The 18,571-nt window shown below is 48.1% G+C and overlaps 1 protein-coding gene across 1 annotated transcript in view; it reads right to left on the bottom strand.

The window, feature by feature from the left end:
* Positions 1 to 18,150, bottom strand: part of LSAMP (limbic system associated membrane protein) — a 317,857-nt gene extending 299,707 nt beyond the window's left edge. The window contains exon 1 of the mRNA XM_065636061.1: positions 17,557 to 18,150. Within this exon, the coding sequence (XP_065492133.1) occupies positions 17,557 to 17,711 (155 nt within the window). The 5' untranslated portion in view covers positions 17,712 to 18,150. The remainder of the gene's footprint in view (positions 1 to 17,556) is intronic.
* Between the last annotated feature and the right edge of the window lie 421 nt (positions 18,151 to 18,571).

Here is an 18,571-nt window from a genome sequence, read left to right as displayed (position 1 = left end):
GTGAAAAGAAATTTCCCTTTCAGATGGCTTGTGTCCCAGCAGCTAAAAAATTCCTCCCCGTATCATGTCACCCCCTAGTGACTCTGAGTAATTTCCACAAAATTGCTTTATCTGGCATTGACCCATCAGGGAACACACCCATTCTCAGTAAACTTGTAGGGGACAGACAGCTTGTTTCAATAGATTTACAATATCAGTTCCTGAAAGGACCTGCCACAGACACACCTTCAAGATTTATAGGTCTGTCACTCCCTATGACCCCATCTGGATCTTCCCAACAGGGCACAGTGAGCTGTTACAGACTTGGTAACCATCTTTTTGAACATCCTGCTTTACTCCTTTCCAGAAAAGCAAACAAATCGAAAACCAACAAAACACTTTGCTATCTGTAGGTTTATGCTCTCGACTTTCCTGCCTCCTTTACAGAGGTGCATGAATGTAGGTTTCTCTTTTACTAGGATGATCATTCTCTGGACCAGAAACTCCATTTCACAGACAGAGAAACTAAGATGCAAGCACCCATCAGTGATTTTTTCGGGAACATGAAAAAAGGTGAGTGTTCCCTGCACACAGCTTCATTTCCACTGAACTGGAACTGCCAGCTATGGTCTTTCTGACCACAGCTGAGAAGAGACAATCTCCTGGTTTTGCATTACATTAGGAGACATTCATGTGATAACCTGGTCCAGCAGACAGTTAGGTAGAACAGCTCTGAACAGGACCTGTAAACTGGGGTTCCAGCCTGCAAAGATCTTGGTCACCTATATCCGGCCACTAATTTGCTGAGACAAATCTCCTTTTTGAGCCTCAGTTTCTCACACTGCAAATGGGGAGGCTAACAGTGACTTGTCTCAAGGAAGAAATTAATTAAAACACTTTGAGATTCAGAAATGACAGGGACTACTGAGCTAAATAATCTCAAAGTAATTCCATGTGCTCTGGCATAGATCTGACAACAACTTATCTATGTATGCTTTTAATAGAGGTTAACATTTCAATTTTCTCTGAGCATATTTTAGGCTCCATCACATAAAAGCAAAGTCTACACAAGGCATCACCCAGCAGAATGCACAATCATTAATTTCTGCAAAGCAGCCTTGGTGTCTGCAAAAACACTCCAGGTAACTCAATAAATTAGAATAATAAACACAAAGGAAACCAGAGAAGAGGCAAGGACAGGGCAGAAATCACAAACAGAGGCCGACAACATAATATATGGTACAGCGACAGTCCGAACTGGTCCCCCATGACGCACTGGGGAGCCGCTGGGAGGCATGTGTGAGGTGGAGGATATCCAAGTCTTGGCACTGTCCCCTGTTACTCCTTGAACCTCATATGAGCAATTTTAATTTAAATACCACTGTGCATATGCCACCGGGGCCTCTCCCTGAAATGCCTGCGGGGAAGATCTTCAGCTGGCAAGCGCAGCCCCTATAGCCACAAACCCACAGCGAAGGAACATTTGCTGATGCGAACACGAGCCCCAGCAGCAGCAAGCAGCGCCCAGGGCTAGAATGGTGCTGCAGCAGGGGACGTCTGGCTGCCATCAGCAGGACGGACGCTGGTGTCAGCTGGGGAGATGGAAAGGGCTTCATCTGCCCGCAGGCACGACACGCTGCTCTGTGCCTGTGGGCAGGGAGCAGGGAAGAGTGGGGGCGAACAACTGCGCCTCTAAACAGGTTGCTTTTGGCTCCTCTATGCAGTACGTATTCCTGCAGAAGCAAATCAGCCCCAGAGGGGAGCAGAAGGAACCTTTAGTCCTGGAAAAGCATATTACTTTCCCGTAGGAATGTTTGCTCGCTCTTATCACACCTGTCTCACGTGATAGGAACGGCAATCCCCCACCCCAACTTCTCCCAACCCGGGGCTCCCCATACCAGCTCTACCCTTACACCCCTTCCACTGCTCCAGACCTATTTCTTTCCCCAGCACATCAGGCTTACGCGTCTGAAGTGCTCACTTCTGCAGCTTCTCCTATTTCGGTCCCAAGCCTCTTCTGAACAGAAAGTACCATTCACATAAAAATGACGAGGACAGCAGAAAGAGGTTGTGAGGGAAGATACAGTAAACTTGTTCCATTTTCTGCCTGGATCAAGACCCGAACCCACAGGAAGCCTCCAGAGATACGATCTGCCGCAAATGTACCGTGATATTTAAGAGACCTCCCGGCGAGTCCTGGGAGCAGAAGGATGGACTTATAGGGGAAAGTTTTCTCTTTGCCACACAAGGAATCAATGCTATTTATAACGATTCCTGCTGTCCCCAACTGGGCATAAAGACAATCAGCATCTGTCCAGGCCCTCAGGGAGACTGCAGAACCGGAGATGTTGTATATGCATTCATGCATTGCTTGCTGCTACAGCAAAAAAGGAGGCAGGGTGGGTATAGAGGAGCTGTGAAGGGCTCAGCCAGGGTTGAAGAGATGAGGGGCTGGGGAAGGGGGCTGAGGGGAAGAGGACAGTGCCAAAAGGGATGCGTTTTGCATGCAAGTGTTTGTTACTTGAGATCATACAGATGGTTTCTCTTTAGCTGCGGTTTTGAAAAGCCCCCTGCCTGCTCTGCTGGAGGCCCTTTCCTGCCACAGCCAAACCTGGAGCTCCCAGACGCAGGAGGAGAGCTCAAAGTCTTTGAAAACAGAAAATGCATTATGCTGGGGAGCTGGGAACTGGAACTCTAGGCAGGTAGTACCACACACCTTTGTCTGCTTGTCCTGACAGGGCAAAGCCCAGGAGCAGCGCTCTGACCTGGTCTTCCTGCCTGGAAACTGGTTCCGCCACGTCTTGCCTCCACCGCCACCCCTCTGCCTGCAAGCAGCCCCCCTTCCTCCTACCCTGTCTTGCACGGCAATCCCCTGGCTATAATTCCTCTGATTTAAAGAGGGGCCCTGCCTGTCTCCCCCGACTCCTGCTGCTCCCTCCCTGCACACACAGAAGTCTCCTCTCCCTTGCTTCTCCTTCTGGCACATCCAGGTTCCCTGCAAGGGGAAACCCCCATGCTGCAAGGCCCCTCCAGGGCACTGGTCTCCTGCTCCTCTCCCCTGCCCCAACAGCAGCACAGAATATTGTCTTCTTGCTCCATTAAGCCAGTAAATGAGGCCGGCTTAGCTCAGCACCATGAGCCAGTGCTCTGAGCCCAGGATCTGTCTCAGCACAAGAAGTAACACCGATGTGAACACAGGAGCGAAGGAGGGATTTGTGAGTTTGGCACCACGCTCTTCTACCCCCAGACAGTGAGGAGAAGCAGCTTCCTGAGACCAAATCAAGCAAGCTAATGTAGCCTGCAAATGTTTTGGGGTTTGGCCAGGTGACCATGCTGCCTTCTCCGAGGCCGTCCACCCTGCTCCAGGAGAAGATAAATCAATGCAAGGCAACATCTGCCAAGATATTGACTTTGGCTCTGCTCACGGACTGCCTGCACTTCAGAGATGGGTAATATTCAGCTTGATTATCTCTCACCGCCAAGAGGAAGTTTCTCTCTATGCTTAAAATCACTGGGATGAGCCAAGGAGGAATTGATCTGTGGGAGAGAAATGCTGACAAGAAAACACGAGTCGGAGACAGGCTGAGAGTGGACGATGGGTGAGCAATGGAGACAGCCTCTGGCAGCTTTCCTGGCCAGGTTAGCAATGGCCTGGGTCACTACAGCCTGAAGAAAGATTGAGACCAAACACATTCATCCAAACTTTACAGCAGGCCTCTGTATGCTCTTCCCCCTTTCCCCAAACAGCTTTTCCTCTCTCAACTTGCTCCTCACCCTCCTGCATCCTTTTCTCTACCCTCCCATACATCGTCACTGCACTGGAGTTTTCTGGTTGCTTCATGTGTCCCTGTAAGTCACCAAATTCACTGCTTAAGGCATGACACTCAGTGGCTGCAAGGCTTGCTGCCTGCCCCGCTTTGTGTCTTATGTCACATGCCACATCCCTGGTGGTGAAAAGCCCCAACAGCACTCATGGACTGTACTACATCCACCCCTCAGACCCTGAGTCTCATGGGCTCATATCCCAATGCATGAGGTGATGTCACACCAGTGAAAGGTGACATTTCATTAGCAGAACATGCTGACAAAGCCTCATGAGGTGAACATTCAGCAACATCATCAGACTTGCCCAGGATAAAACACTGAGCCTTCAACTTGTTCTTCCTATCACATTTGTGGCAAAACATCCACTAGGTCCTGTGGCCCCCCAAGGGCAGCAAATGAGAAAAACATCTGAGTTCCTCCTAAAGAAAATCAGTTTTAGGGATAGTCTTGACACTGATTCCAACTCCTGTTTGCCAGATAGGTTAAGTGTCACATGCTTGGACTAGAGTGGCACTGACTACAGACTCCTTGGAGCACACTGCACTCCAGGGATGGAAGGGAGAAGGGTGGCCGCAGCAGAAGAAATGGGTAAGGACCTCCTGGCGAAGCTCACTTGGCTTCTTGCTGATGCACTTCTCCGAACCTTTCAGCTATGCTTCTGCCCATGCTTCTGCCATTCTCTGAGCCTAAAGGCTGCACAGAATTGAAAAGGAGAGGTGGAAGAGACCCAAAGGAACCATCTAGTCTGTTGTTCTCTGTGAAGGATGGATCAGCTCTACTTTGTCATTTGTGGCATCTGTCACTCCTTGTACATGTCTAGTCTGTCCTTAAAGCCCTCCAGTGATGGAGCTACACAGCCTCCCAAGGCAATTTAATTCAATGTTTTCCTGTCTTTATTGTTGCAGAGTTCTTACTGACATTCAGCCTGTCTTGCTACAATCTTAAGCCATTCCTCCTTGTCTTCTCCTGCAGAAGACATAATTCCTTTCTTTTGTATCTTATGTACCTGCATGCTGTTATTCATATCTCATACTTAGTCCTCCCTTCTTTAGGCCTAACAGCCCCATTTCCATCCATCTCTCCCCACTGACTATACTGTCTAGACTTCAGATCATTCCCACTTCTGTCTTCTGGCTACATCCAACTGGTCCACATCTCCCTAGAAATGTGAAGTACCTCAAATAGACACAGGACTCTACTCCAGCATACACAGTGATCAGCAAGCAGCCAATACTACCCCCAAAGCAGGGACACAGCTAGAGCAGGACACAATGTGGCATCCAGTAAGACACTGAATGATGCTGTAAAATCTGCTGCATGCCCTTCCTTCTCTCTTCTCTGGGAGCTGGATGCTGCTCCCACTTTGAGCTTCACATGGCAAAAGCAGGCATTTCTAAGGCTTACTGTTCTGACTATGTCCAAGGTCCTTGACCCACCTGGCCTGCATTTAAGTAGCACTTCCCAACTCGGATAAGAAGAAAGCTGCACGTGTTCCTCCACCTTGGGATACACTTTTCAAATGGATAGACCTGCATGCCTCTGACTCATTGCCAGCACTGGAGACCAGCCAGGAGAATAGGAAGGGAAGAAATGCCACTAAAGGCCAATGAATAAGCATGAAGCGTGTTACGCAAGAACCCCTGTGGACCCCCTTGTCCGGGTAGAAGTCCTACAGATGGCCCATCACTAAGTACCGTTGATGCAGTGGGGAGGATGTGTGGGTGGACAGATAATTTGATATTTAGCTGAAAGAACTAAAATGGGTTTAATGCAGTGCTAGGAAGACAGATTGCCTGCAGCACCTTCTGCTCCTGATTATGGATGCCAATCTCAGGTTTCCCTTAGGTGTAAAAGCAGCCAGGATGCGTGTGTTTTCCAAAGGCTTCAGAGTCCAAGCCTCAAAAAAAGGAGGATAATAAAGGGTGACCAACACTGAGGAACATTCCTGCTACGTGACCAGCAGCTGGCTTTAGTTTTCTGTAGCATCTTATGGTTCCACGCCAAACATGTGGAGCTGTCTCTGGAGTTCCTGAAAAGCCTCTCCTGCAATGGACAAATCTAGCTGAAATGATCCTAACTCACAAGCTAAAGACCTGCTGCTTCTCTTCAAAGTCAGAGAGGCCTAGCACTTTCAACACCAAGGACTTTCCATAAGATTGCACCACCACTGTCTTTTAAATGCATCTGCCTTCTCTGCCACCTGCACAAGAAAATCTCAAGTTTGCATCTCAGCACTGATCTGTGTCACCCCACATCAGCATCATGCAGGAACGTCAAGCTTCTCTCCCAAGAAAGAGCTACAACAGAGGGGAAAAAAGCCCCCAGCTGCCTCCTCCCAACTTCCAGCAGTAGAATCACAGCACATCAAGAAAGCACTTCAGCATGCTCCTCTGCTGATGGCAGGAATGTGACTTTCACACCAGCTTGGAGCCTCAGCTCTTGCCTGTCAACTACCTTATCAATAAATGTACTCTCCTTCCGTTCTCTTTCCAACCTGGGCTGCAACTAAAAGCAGAAGTAGATCACTGGGATGCAACAGACATCCAACTACATTCCTGCTAGGAAGAGAAAGAGCTTTACTGGTGATGCAGCCCTCTCCCACGCACACCGCTTTGTATGAGCTCTAAGGACGAACAGGCACTGGGTATTCTGTGTAGAAACAGAAGATAAGTACACTGGTAATACTCTGCAGGCCCAGCTGAATACCAAGTGCTTATTGAGTGGCCAGGCCCAACAAGAGAGCTCAGAGCCTGCCCTATCATTCACAGAAGAGCCAGGGTTCAGTAGTCACTACAATGCTCTACCATCCTCCTCTGCTTTTCCCCCAGCCCACCATTCTTGCTCCCAGGTCCAGAAGCTCAAAGGACATCAGAGTTGAACAAAGAGAAAAATATAAGGAAGAGAGGCATGTGTTGGGGAGGGCTGAAGGGTGAGGAGGAGATGGATTGAGACAGAGAGAAAAAGCAAAGGAGGGAGGGAGCAAGATGGAGAAGGCATGAAAGAGATGTGACAAACATCTTCATTGAGCAAAGTAGCAGGCTTGATGAGGGAGCGTGCCAAGGAGAGGGACCTGCGTGTGATTTGCAAGAGGGGAGATGAGAGACATTTCAGTTCTGTTTCTCTGATGAACTTACCCATCCTTTCACTCTCAGTGGACAAATCTCTGCAAACACACTCTCCCCTTTCCTTGCTGGCAAAAGACTTCCAAGGATGGCAGTAGAGGGAAGGCACATGAGGTGCAGCATGTGCACAACTTGAAGGATTTGGGCACACTCCAAGTCTCAGCAGTAGGTATAATAACCAACAGGCCCTAAGAAATGGGACTAGCTGGTGAAGGGGGGTAACTCCTTTCCTGTTCCTCATTAGGATGGAGGATCTCCTATTACCCCTGCCCACGTTTAGCACACTCTAAGGTGTACTGCCTTCATATGCTGCCCTGAACTGTTTACTGCCCAAAACCATGGCTGCCTAATGTAGCACACAGGTGAGAAAGGCAATCTGATTATTCATTATGCTTTTTGTCTTTTTTTCTTTTTCTTTTTTAATAAGCATGACGCCAGTACTACCCAGAGCCTGTCCTCATCCATACTCCCATCAACAAGTTGATTCATTTCAGGCAACTGCCATCAGCGGGAAAGTTGAGGGGTAAAGCCACTATGAGGAGGCTGCGTTTGCTTGGCGTCTTATCACAGGGTCTGTGGTTAACAGGACCCCAAGCCAGCAGTTCACAAGGTACTTGCTTGCGTGTGTAAGGCCTGTTTGAGCACGCGACAAGCACCTCCATCTCAGTCCTGCCACACCCAGGAGTGGTTTCAATTAAACAGCAGTGTAATCTGAGAAACAAAGATGCCCGTGTGGGTGTACGGCGGGTACATGCCAGCAACTGTGCGGGTGTGTGTATCGTTTTTCCATCGCGTCTCCAAGGGCTCTGGAAAGCAGCTTGCTCCCTCACGTTTGCTCCAGCCCCGATTGCCTCTCCGTGGTGCTGCCAGCCACCCCGATGGCCAGTGGCACGGGCTAGCTGGGTCGTGACAGCAGTGACTGACTGGCCAAGGAAAGTCAGCCAGTGCGTCCAAAAGGGGTTACTTAAAAAAGGAGTGATCTGCTGTGGCTAGGGTTGAGCGCTGGGGTCGTGAGGTCCCTGCGGGTTCTGCTGGTGGGAGGTGTCCCCATGGCGGGGAGAAGGGTGTGGGTGCCCAGTAAGCTGTGGGGCTCTGAGGTCCTCACTCAGCTGTCAGGAACAAGAGCTCTGCTAAGCCAGGGCTGCAAGGGTGAGTCTGTGGGGCCAGCTTGGGGAGCCAAATGAGGGGGACAGAATCTGCCGAAGAAATGGCTGGGGCCTGCGGAAGGACCATCACTGCCTAACCAGTGTGCTGATGACTAAGGGGGCAGGAGATGGGAATAGGGGGAAAGCCAGGCTGCAGTAGTTCCTCCCCATCTTCTTCCATCAACTTAAAACCTCCCCTGCCCTTGGACTCAAGCGGACTGCAAATAAACCTGCCTGCTGTGAAGGGACAAACTGGCTCCGCCGAATCTCAGCTCACATGTGCCCCTGCTCATCCGATGCCTCTTTACCCATGAAGCCCCAATAAACAACGGCCTCAGCTGGCACAGGCTCTCTGCTCTCTGGCCGCAGGGAGGGGACTACAGATGACATTATATTGTATTTGGCAGACAGGGGACAATAATTTTTCAGGGAATAATCACTCCCTGAATCCCACTTTTCTTGAAGCTCAGAGGACACCCTGGAACAAACAGGGATTTCCTAACATCCCTATTGTACCTGCAGCCTTCACTAGGGTTGCTACCTTATAATGGTAGTGTTTTTCTCTCCTCTTGAGCATTTTCCAATTCCAGCATGCTTCTTTATGCCCAGTTCCCTCTGTCACATGCTCTCCCTTCTGTTCCCTGACAAGGTGAACATGGGGCCTGACTGTGGACAAATTCCTGCTGATTCCTGCTGGGAATCTGGGCTGGGAGTGGGAATGGGGCTCACTATAAAGGAGCTGGTGTGAAGGAGTCAGCCAGGCTTTGTCACTGTGGCTCTTCTCCTCCAAAGGAAAAGAAAGAGATAACGATGTTAGAACATTTTAACCTTTCTTTTTCTGAACTTGACAGGCTTGGCCTGAGGCACCTTTCCTAGCAAAAACAGGCTGCTGTAAGATTGATTGGTTGGGTGCAGAGTTTAAAGGTAATTTTCTCTTGTCACATGCACATAAATTATTGTGGCTCAAGCTGAGATCAGCTCCATGTCTCACTTGTTTCACTGCTTTTATGCCCAGGCGCTGATGAAGGGTCATAAGAACCACGTCCAGTGCTCCTCAAGCAGCATTCTATATATCAAGAGCACCACAGGTGTACACATAAAGTCAGTGTCTGGGGAGGAGGAGGGGGCACATGCCTGCAAATCTGTACAGCCAGGGACTTCCAGCTGCAGAAGTTGCAGCTAGAGCCTTGATTGCTCAGCTATGAACCTGTTTAAAATGTTCTGTCCATGAATGCCAGGGCAAGGAAAACTCATTCACTCAGATTATTCGCAAGGGGGAGAAAAAAAAAGATGCACACAAAGGAAGCACAGCTGCAGCCAAAGAGAATTCATTTTTAACATTCATGAAAATATTCACAGAACACTTCAGTGCTATTTGCCTAAATTTTGCTGTTCGGAGTAAACACTTGAGCCAGCCCAGGCTGTATGTTCTAGGCGCAATACCGCATCAGGGATTAGGGGTGGCTCTTGGCTCCAGCTCACAGATTCACACTATGTCCCCAAATATATGTGCCCCCCCTTACTTTAAGGCACAGACTGACAGTCTGCCACTGCATAGTTCCTCACTCTTGGCCCTGCCACAGCCAAAATGACTTTGCAAGTACCCTCAGCCATCACGTTCCTCATCCATCGCAACCTTAAGCAACAAAGGCACACACGCTCTGCCAAATTTAAACACGATGGCAAACAGTGACAGCTCTGGTGTGTCCCTGGTCTGGGGGAGCAGACCCCTTCCCCCCTCTTCTTACCACTCCCTCTCCCTCAACTCATCCCCTTCATTGGTTTCTTTCCCTGAGCGTCCTAGGCAGTTCACACGAGAGAAAACGCTACAGCACACAAGGGAGACTCAGCTGAAGCCCTGAAGACAAGAGCTCTGTGCGTTGTCTCTTCCTCCTCCATAAATACAGCTGAGATGAGGACTGGATAATTGGCTAAGTGCCTGTCAGCTTAATAACACAGAGAGACACGGAGAGGGAGAGATTTGTGTTTACTATTCAAAGTCATGGATGCTGCCTACCAGTGGATTTCAACATGGGTTTTGTTTGCACAGCGAGACACGAAAACTGAATGGACATGCAGCTCTGAGTCATAGTCCTCCTTGCTCGGCCTCATACGAGCATGAATGACCAGCCTGGGATGGAGGGAGTGAGAAAGCTGGGAACTGAGGTAGCTGCCATGCAGGTACCATCAGGTTCCCAGTTCATCACTGGGTTCGGACACTGGAAAGCACCCTCACAGCCCCTGATGAGATACTGTCATCACTGATGCAGTAAGTCACACCAAATTGGGGGCAATGACAGTGGTGGGTCTCCAACATCGTCACCCTGACGTCCCAGAGAGGGGTGGGTGCAGTGGCTCTGTAAGTGGTGGCTGCACAGCTGCGTGGCCACCCCTATTTCATTTCACAACAGTTGGTGCCTGGTGAGCTGGAGCCCTCTCAGCCTTTCTCACCTGCTCATAAATCCAGTGCTCTTCTAGGAGCCCACCTGCGGAGAGCACCCGTGAACAGAAACCACTCAGGCATGTCTCACCTCTCACAGGAGTGTGGGAGGGTGTCTGCGGGGCACAAGCCTCCCTGCTCTTCCAAAGCTTTCTCTACTTCCCTCTGATACAGAAATGCAAATTTCAGTGGTGAGAGAGTTCAGGTTGCTATCGGAAATGGACAGTTTTGGCCAGATCTACCATGGTGTTAACAGCTGAGCAGCAGAAGAGGAAGATGCAATATTCTGTTCACTTACTACTTTTTTCTTTAACAGTTCTAGCAACTGAGGCACAGTGAAGCGAAAGGACACTTCTAACATTAGTGATGGTTATTGAGGCCCAGGAGTCAGAAGAAGCCACACAAACCTCCCAGCAAAGTCTGTTACCCTGTCCAGTGCTGCCTCTCACCTATACAATGCTTGCAACTTTACAAAGCATACAAACGTTTGTACAACTACACACAAGAGAACACTTTTCATTTCTAAAAAGGAACAAACGCAGGCAAACACACACTTGCACACAGGCACACGCAAGCGTGCACTCCCCAAAACCTTATGCAGATGTCTTATTGCAAAGCTTATGTTGAACTCCAGACCAGTCTGCGCAGGCTCAATTCCATCCAGTTAGCTCCTACCAAAAAAGCCCAACCCCAGTGAAATCAATAGAGCTGCGGCAGGGCTATTTCTCCTCTCTTTGCACAGGGCCGAGCACAGCAGAGTCTGGAGTCACAGCTGGCCTCTCCCACACAACAAAAGTTGCTCCTAATAAAAATCTGCAGAAATATACATGCACAAGGGAGACTGGCTGTTTAGATTATTTTGAAATAGCTGTTTTCTAGGCAGAGGTGAAACTCATCGTTATTAGTTCCCATTACTTACCATAAAACCAGACACATTAGATGTGCCTGAAGCCTGAAGCAAATGCTTTGGTGTCAGATTCAGCTGAAAATCACATTCGTTTCTTCTTCAGTGAGAGAAGAGTAAAAGAAAACTCAGTAAATTCCTGACTTCACCTTTGTCCTCTCCATTGCACTTGCTCCAGCAGAGCACGAGTTCATACAAGCCAGAGTGAATTTTGATGGACAACAAAACTAGGTACCTTCAATGAAAATGGCTATATTCAGCCTCGCAGTAAGCCTGTTGAAGCCCCACCGCTGCATCAGCAGCGAGCTGTGGCCCTGCAGCTCTGTCAGAAACAGATGCCTGTGGGGCTGGATATCAAGGGCAGGTAAGTGCAACATATATTTTGAAAACTTATAGTTATGAGATGGCAAATTCCGGTAACTGTGAGCTATTTTAAGACCAGGTCTTTTGTCAAGACCTTCTGGGGAGGGGAACGGAGTAGAAGAGGTACCGACTCTGAGACACTCCAGGTAACACGTACTACTATATAAATTTTAATGCCAACTAAGCAGGAAAACATATGGTACTTAGCTGCAAACTGAAGTGTGTGTGCAGACTCATCCTCCTTCATCTTTCTGAATGCAAATTATACATACAGTGTTATTAAACATACATAATTTCAACAAAGAAAGAGCCTTTTCTTTCCTAATTTCCATTCCACCTTTGCTTGTGATGGGTTAGTCCCATCACAAAGGCCCCGCTCACCAGTGGGCATACTATATATAGATACTGTGTGTATATATGGAGAGATGCTAATCGCCAGCCTCTGACCATATACATATTGCAACTTCCTTTATCATATGTATGCACACACACATATCTATGTATGCATGTGTGCCTTCATATAATGGCACCATCTGCTGCCAGACCTGGAAGTTTTGCACCATCACCTGTGACTACATTTATACTTTTTAAATTATTATTTTTAAAGGAAAGCATCAGCAAAGTACAGCCCCTTTTGCACAAATCCCAACACACCCTCTTGACACATGTATACCAGATTTGACAACGAAGGCTTTGTATATACCAGAAGAAAAGAAAAGTGTTTGGGACTTGTAGTCAACACCAGCACACATGAGGACATACAAGGGAAACCTCATTCGTCGCGTTTGCTGGGTTGTTGTGCGGCTGAGCTGAAAAGCCAGCCCGAGTTAATGGATAGGTCGCTAGGCTGGGTGCCCCTGACCCCGCTGTGCCACCCCCGGCAAGTCCCCTCACCCCCGGGCACCTCCTGCCCACCCCCAGCCCCTGCCCGTCCCAGAGAACAGCCACCCGCCCTTTGGAAGTCGGGAATCTCTCTTACCCTCTGCTCGCATGGCACTTAATACAAAGGGTGCCTCAACGTAGTGCTGGCCTTTAAGTGCTGCGACAATACTACTAATAACCAGGGTTACAATTTCACTGCCAAGACTGTATTATTATGTGGCATTATACCTTCCAACATGCCTATTCTCATTTCTAGCAAAGGGCTCAGCTCAGTGCTCCCTGTTATAAATTATATGCTAATTACAAATGTAATCTGAACAGCTTTTACTTTTCTTTTAAAATGACTGTATAGGGCATAAACTTTGTTGTGATGCTGTGTTGCTACTTTGCCCGAGGTGGCTTTGTCCTCTAGCGTAGCTCCACATGTAGAATATCAGCAAAATACTGGGAGGCCAAGAACAGAGTCTGCATAAATTGCTTATATTGCAGGATTACACCAACAGTGCTGTCATTACTGCTGGTAATTTGATTCTAGCCCATCCTTTGACATGTGTAACTTCAAGAAACTAAGTACTCATTAGGATGGAAGTTCCTAAGCTTGCTATCATCCTGGAACTTCATATTATTTAAAAATACCTGGTAAAAATGGAAATTGCGTACTCAGTTAAATGTTGGTTTTCATCAGTGCATCAGCATTAGATTGATTTAATTCTTGATGAAAAGTTGATGCTTGGAAAAACTCAAGAACAATGAGCCAAATTCTGGCCTTGGCAAGATCCCAGTTCTCCAGCAGGCCAAGCATCATCTGAGCAGCGCTCAGCAGCTGAAGCCCTGTATGAGTCACTTGTACCTTTTTTATTAGCAGTCCCCAGGAATCTGCCCCAAAGACAAACTTGGTATTTCTGGCATTGCCCTTGGGCTTTGGTGGATTTGTACTGGTATAACCAAGTGGATGGGAATGGGGATGTGACCCATTTTGGTTCCAGCTGGTGATGAGTTCCATTTCAGAAGTCATTAAAGGCCAAATCTGCCCTTGTGCAGACCTGGGCGCTGGGCAACCTGCAAGTTCCACTGACGCCCTCAGAATAGTGCTTTAAAGGCACTTTGAGGGGAGCTGCTGTAAAGGTTCCCTAGAGACCTGATCCCACAGCATGGACTCCATTGCCATTTTGCTTCTAACCCATCTCGAGGGCCAGACACAACACAGAGGCACAGCGCCCTCCCTTCCCAGTTTGTAGTAGCTGCCCTTCGCTACTGCACATGTCCCACTTAGCTAATGTCCTCCTATTTCTCACCCCCTCCCCTGTGTGTTTGTTGTTTGGAGGGGGTTTTTTCCTAACATCACATGCAGAACCTGACAAGCTCATGACTGTGATCTTGCTAGCAAAACTTTGGTGGGAATTGTACAATAGCACACAGTTCCCTCTCAGTACTCAAAATAAGGTTCAGTGTCCATCTTCACTTGCTGAAGACAGAGTTAAAAATGAAACCTCAGTGAGTCTGACAGGCTCTCTAATATACAGTGTCATCTTTGAAACATCCTGCTCTCTTTTCTCAGTTGTAGCTGGCCAAACACCAGAAGCTCTCCTCAGCCCTTCTCACCTGTTGCAGCTCTCAGACCCCTCCTCCCTTTTCAGCCTTGCTCTAAGGAGCGGATCATTACCCTTTTCCCTGTGGATAGTCTATCATGAGCTATTTTTGTTCTTTCTCTCTGCAATTCCCTGAATAACCTCCCCATGCCAAATACTCACTAAAAGTCATCAACCTTCAGCAAGGCCAACAAATGAATCAGATCTGCTGCCATGTCATTTAGGAGACGAGCCAGGATAGAGTTAGGAACATTTTTTACAAGTCCATAGCGAGGGAATATTTTAAATGCCATAGCTTTAAAAAGTCGCATCCAAACTTTCCAGAATAATTCTATTCTGAGTAATAAGCTGTAGATGAAGCTCTAGAGGAGTGGCTTCCTTGAGGAACATTAGGGCTTATAATAAACTATTTTTCTCTACTTCACAGAACAGTCCACCCACCCATTCTCCCACCTACAAGTGTAATACTACATACAAATGTATAAGGCCTCAAAGGAGACTAATCATTCAGAAAACCTTGTCCTCAGTGATTTACTGAATGATTTGCACCACAATTTACACAAACAAAATAGTTTTAGTTATATTATCTCTATGTACATTGTTTCTAATTCTCTCCAACTGTGTATCATTTTTTCTTCCTCCTACATTTTCATTTCCCTTCAAGCTACATGATGGAGCTACTGGCCACCGTTAAACCACCACTGCACGCTCCCTCTACCCTCTGAAGCAGATGCATAGCAAAGATAGGTGATATGATCTCTGTATAGAAATCTCTTACTTATCTCTCTGTAGAGGTAAAGATCTGCCCTGAGCACAGCTGGTATAGATCATCTAATGGTTTTTCCCCAGCTAGATATTCCCCTTGCATTTTCATTAGTGGATCTATAGGCAGGGAGAGTGAGATGCTGGGAGTTTTTCAAACGCAAGGCTGTCTTAAACTATGTGATGTTTTGGAGGGGCAGGGAAAGCAGCAAGGAGGAAGCTCGCAAACCAAGCCTTGCTTTAACACTGAGGGTATAAAATGCCATCCTGCAGGACCTAAAGTGTATGGGACAGAGGGAAACATCACCCCTTCCAGCCTCATGTGGCAGTCCTGTCTCCCAGCATAGCCTGGCTTCTGCCTCTCCTCCGAAGAGGGACTGAAACGTCCCAGAAGCCTGGGGCTGGTCCCAGGAAAAGGGAGAGGACACAACTGCCCTTCTTAGGAAACACGACAAGCATATAGCCAGCCAGATCTGCTTAGAGAGCTTAAGAAGGCAGCTAATGGAGGTAAAGCCTGTGCGCTGGCTGCAGTCACTTCCGACAGAAATGCCACCTGCCAGGAACACGGTGTTGCTCAGGGCCAGCAGTTACACGGCCAGGTGGGTGTGCAGCTCCTGCAAACTGTGTCACTTGGCACACATCTGGCTGACACAGCTGGATCACCTCACCCAGGTGTTTTATTTTAGTGCCTGACAAAGCACTGGCAAGCCACACACGCCACACGCGATCACCGAAACCACTCTCCCATGCAGCCCCATTGAGCTTGCTGACGAACGCTTTACACGTAGCACATGCAGGCACCATCTCCACCACCCGCTCAGCCCTCTCTGCTGCAAATGCAGCTTTAGCACACAGCGACTAGATAAACTCAAAAGCTCCAAGGTTAAGTGGGAAACAGAAATCCAGTGACCCCTGTCTGGGCAAGTGAGCTTAATGACTTGTCTGATGCTGAATGTACCAAACATATGCTGGCGAACATCTGCTTGAGCAGCCCCACCAAAATAAATGATTGATGGAAGTGATTTGCCTTTAAAAATGGGATAAGTCAGCTGGGAGTCCCGCTAGGAAAGGGTTAATGGGTATATGAATTGCTAGTGAGTGGAAGGGAGAGGGAGAAGCTGGGAGTCAGAGGCAACACCCCTTGTTAGGTGTTTACCATGTCGCATCTAAACCCCTTCCATTGCATATGCAAGGCAGATGAATTACTCTGTAAATCCTATTACTCCGTGTGGATAAATCTTACATGCAAGTTAACAAGTCTAGAGAGCTGGGGAATGGAAGCTGCTGAACAGATATTCCAGGATCAAAACAACCCAGCACACGGGAGCTGAGAGAAGCGATACACGTACACACAACATCCCTCTTCTAGCATCTTTCTTCCCTGATCCCATCTTGCTTGCTCACATACCCCTCTCTCATTAAATGGGAGGGATGTGGGACACAGGGGATCATGTAGCAGACCATTTGGTGACATCTAGCAGGATTTATTTCAGAGAAAGAAAACTTTGCTGCTGCTGTTAGCTTTGCTAGGGAATTGCTCCCTTGATGCTTCAGGGTTTGTGCACTATCAGCTCCTCATACAGATTACAGACTTATTTTAAATTATGTCCAATAGTTTTATAGCCATAATACACAGTGTGTGCACACACAGTCACATGTACAGAATTTTCCTTCAGTAGGGAAGTTACTGCAGGTAAATTGAGCAAGGCAGTACGCAAAAAAGAAACCCACAGGAAAAAGATTACTGCGTTTCAGCTATTTGGGACACTCTTAACTGAAAGCCCAAGTAGCCTCAGAACTATGTTTAGAAAACCTGCACAACGAATACAGAAATATAACACTCAATACTGCCAGTGAACAAGGCTTCATGTGCAAAGACACCTCATCACAACCACTCAGACATGCAGGCACAGCCTATACCCGTTTACTTAGCCCTGCAAAAAAAACAATGCAGTGAACGATACACCAGCTTCATAAATGTTGGAGCTCTTACAGCATTTTTTCACCAGCCTTTTAAACTACTGTATCCATCTCCCCTCCCTACAGGGCAGAAAAAGAAATAAAAATAAAAGCCAGAGTTTCCCAAAAAAACTTGCCTGAGAGTTCTGGCAGCACCAGGGCTAAAGTTTTTGCATAGGTACAAAAAGAAGTATGAGAAGATCAATGGAACATCTGGCAAGCACAGCTGGATCCCTTTTTGATTTCTCTATTGATACTGCAGGGCCGGTGGAAAATGTACGTTCACGAGAGCTGGATAACATAAACAGTTCTTTCCTCACTGAAATTCTTTTGATCCAGAGCAGTGCACAGAGGAGAGTGGTGGCAAGAGGTTTTCAAAAGCTTTGCAGTTTTTTTACATTAAAGCACAAACACACATGCAGAGCTTGTTTGTAGCAGCTGCTGCTACTGCAGTTTGAGAGGTAAAATCATACACGCTTTCACAGAGACATACACACACAAATCTATATCACATCACATGTGTATGTTGCATATGTAGAAACATGGATAAACATATAGGAAAGGAAAAGTTGGCAAAATGCCCTACCTGAGGATGGCTGTGTCCCCCTGCCTCACGGTGATGTTATCGGTACCTCGGGTAAAATCCACGCTGCGGACTGGCAGCCCTGTAGGGAGAAGGCAAAGCAATCTCAGTAGGACCAGTGGTAATTGTTTCCGATCAGGCTGAGCCCTTGCTACCATGGCTGGTCTTGTCGAGTTTCACTGTCTGTACTTGTCTCTCTCTATGCGTGTGTATGTGGATAGATGTAGAAAGAAAAACAATAATAATGTACAACTCTCGCTCTGATCGACAGCCCCAGAAAGGGGAGGTGATTTCACAGTCCTTCTTAGCTGCCACTTTCTCTTGCTCTTCTCAGTCTCTTGCTGGCTTCTTTCCCCCCCTTGTCTTTTTTTAAGGCTTTCCAAAAAAAAAGTCTTAGCACAACCTTCGATTAAAAACAGAAAAAAAAAAAAGGCAAGAGGAAAAAGTCAGGTAGCAAAATAATTAAAAAATAATAACAACTAAGTCGGCCCGTTTGGAGTGATGAGCAGAGGTTGAGTGAAGGAAAAAAAAAAAAAAAAAAAAAAAGGAAAAGGATTAATACGAGTCCTGTGCCGCCGGGCTGCGCGAGTGGACGGTCCTGCTCCAGTGCGCGGCTGTGCAGCCTCCCAGCCCCGAGCTCCCTTCCTAACCCACTTTCCCAGGCGGAGCGAGCGAGAGAGCGAGGGAGGGAGGGAGGGAGGGAATGAGAGAGAGAGGAGGGAGGAGGGAGCCTCACTCGGGAGACGGCAGCTCGGCAGCACGGCGGCGAGCGCGGGAGGGGAGCGGCGAGCGGCGCTTCCCGGGGGCGCAGCCCGCCCCGCGGCCCCCGCCACCCCACTACCCCCGCCCGGGAGAGGGGCTGCCCCGGGCGGCCGGGGAAAGGGCTCCGGTGGTGGCCGGACCGGGCCTTTGGGAGCTGGACCGCGGCTCGGGAGGGAGAGGGTCCCTATCGAGCAGAAATTAAGGGGTGGAGGGCAGAGGGGGGATGCCCCGAGGGAGAGGGGGCTGGAAAGGGGAA

The sequence above is a fragment of the Caloenas nicobarica genome, chromosome 1 (assembly GCF_036013445.1).
Source record: "Caloenas nicobarica isolate bCalNic1 chromosome 1, bCalNic1.hap1, whole genome shotgun sequence".
NCBI classification, from domain to species: domain Eukaryota; kingdom Metazoa; phylum Chordata; class Aves; order Columbiformes; family Columbidae; genus Caloenas; species Caloenas nicobarica.
The sequence above is the reverse complement of the archived record's forward strand: the minus strand, read 5'-3'. Positions and strand labels throughout refer to the sequence as shown.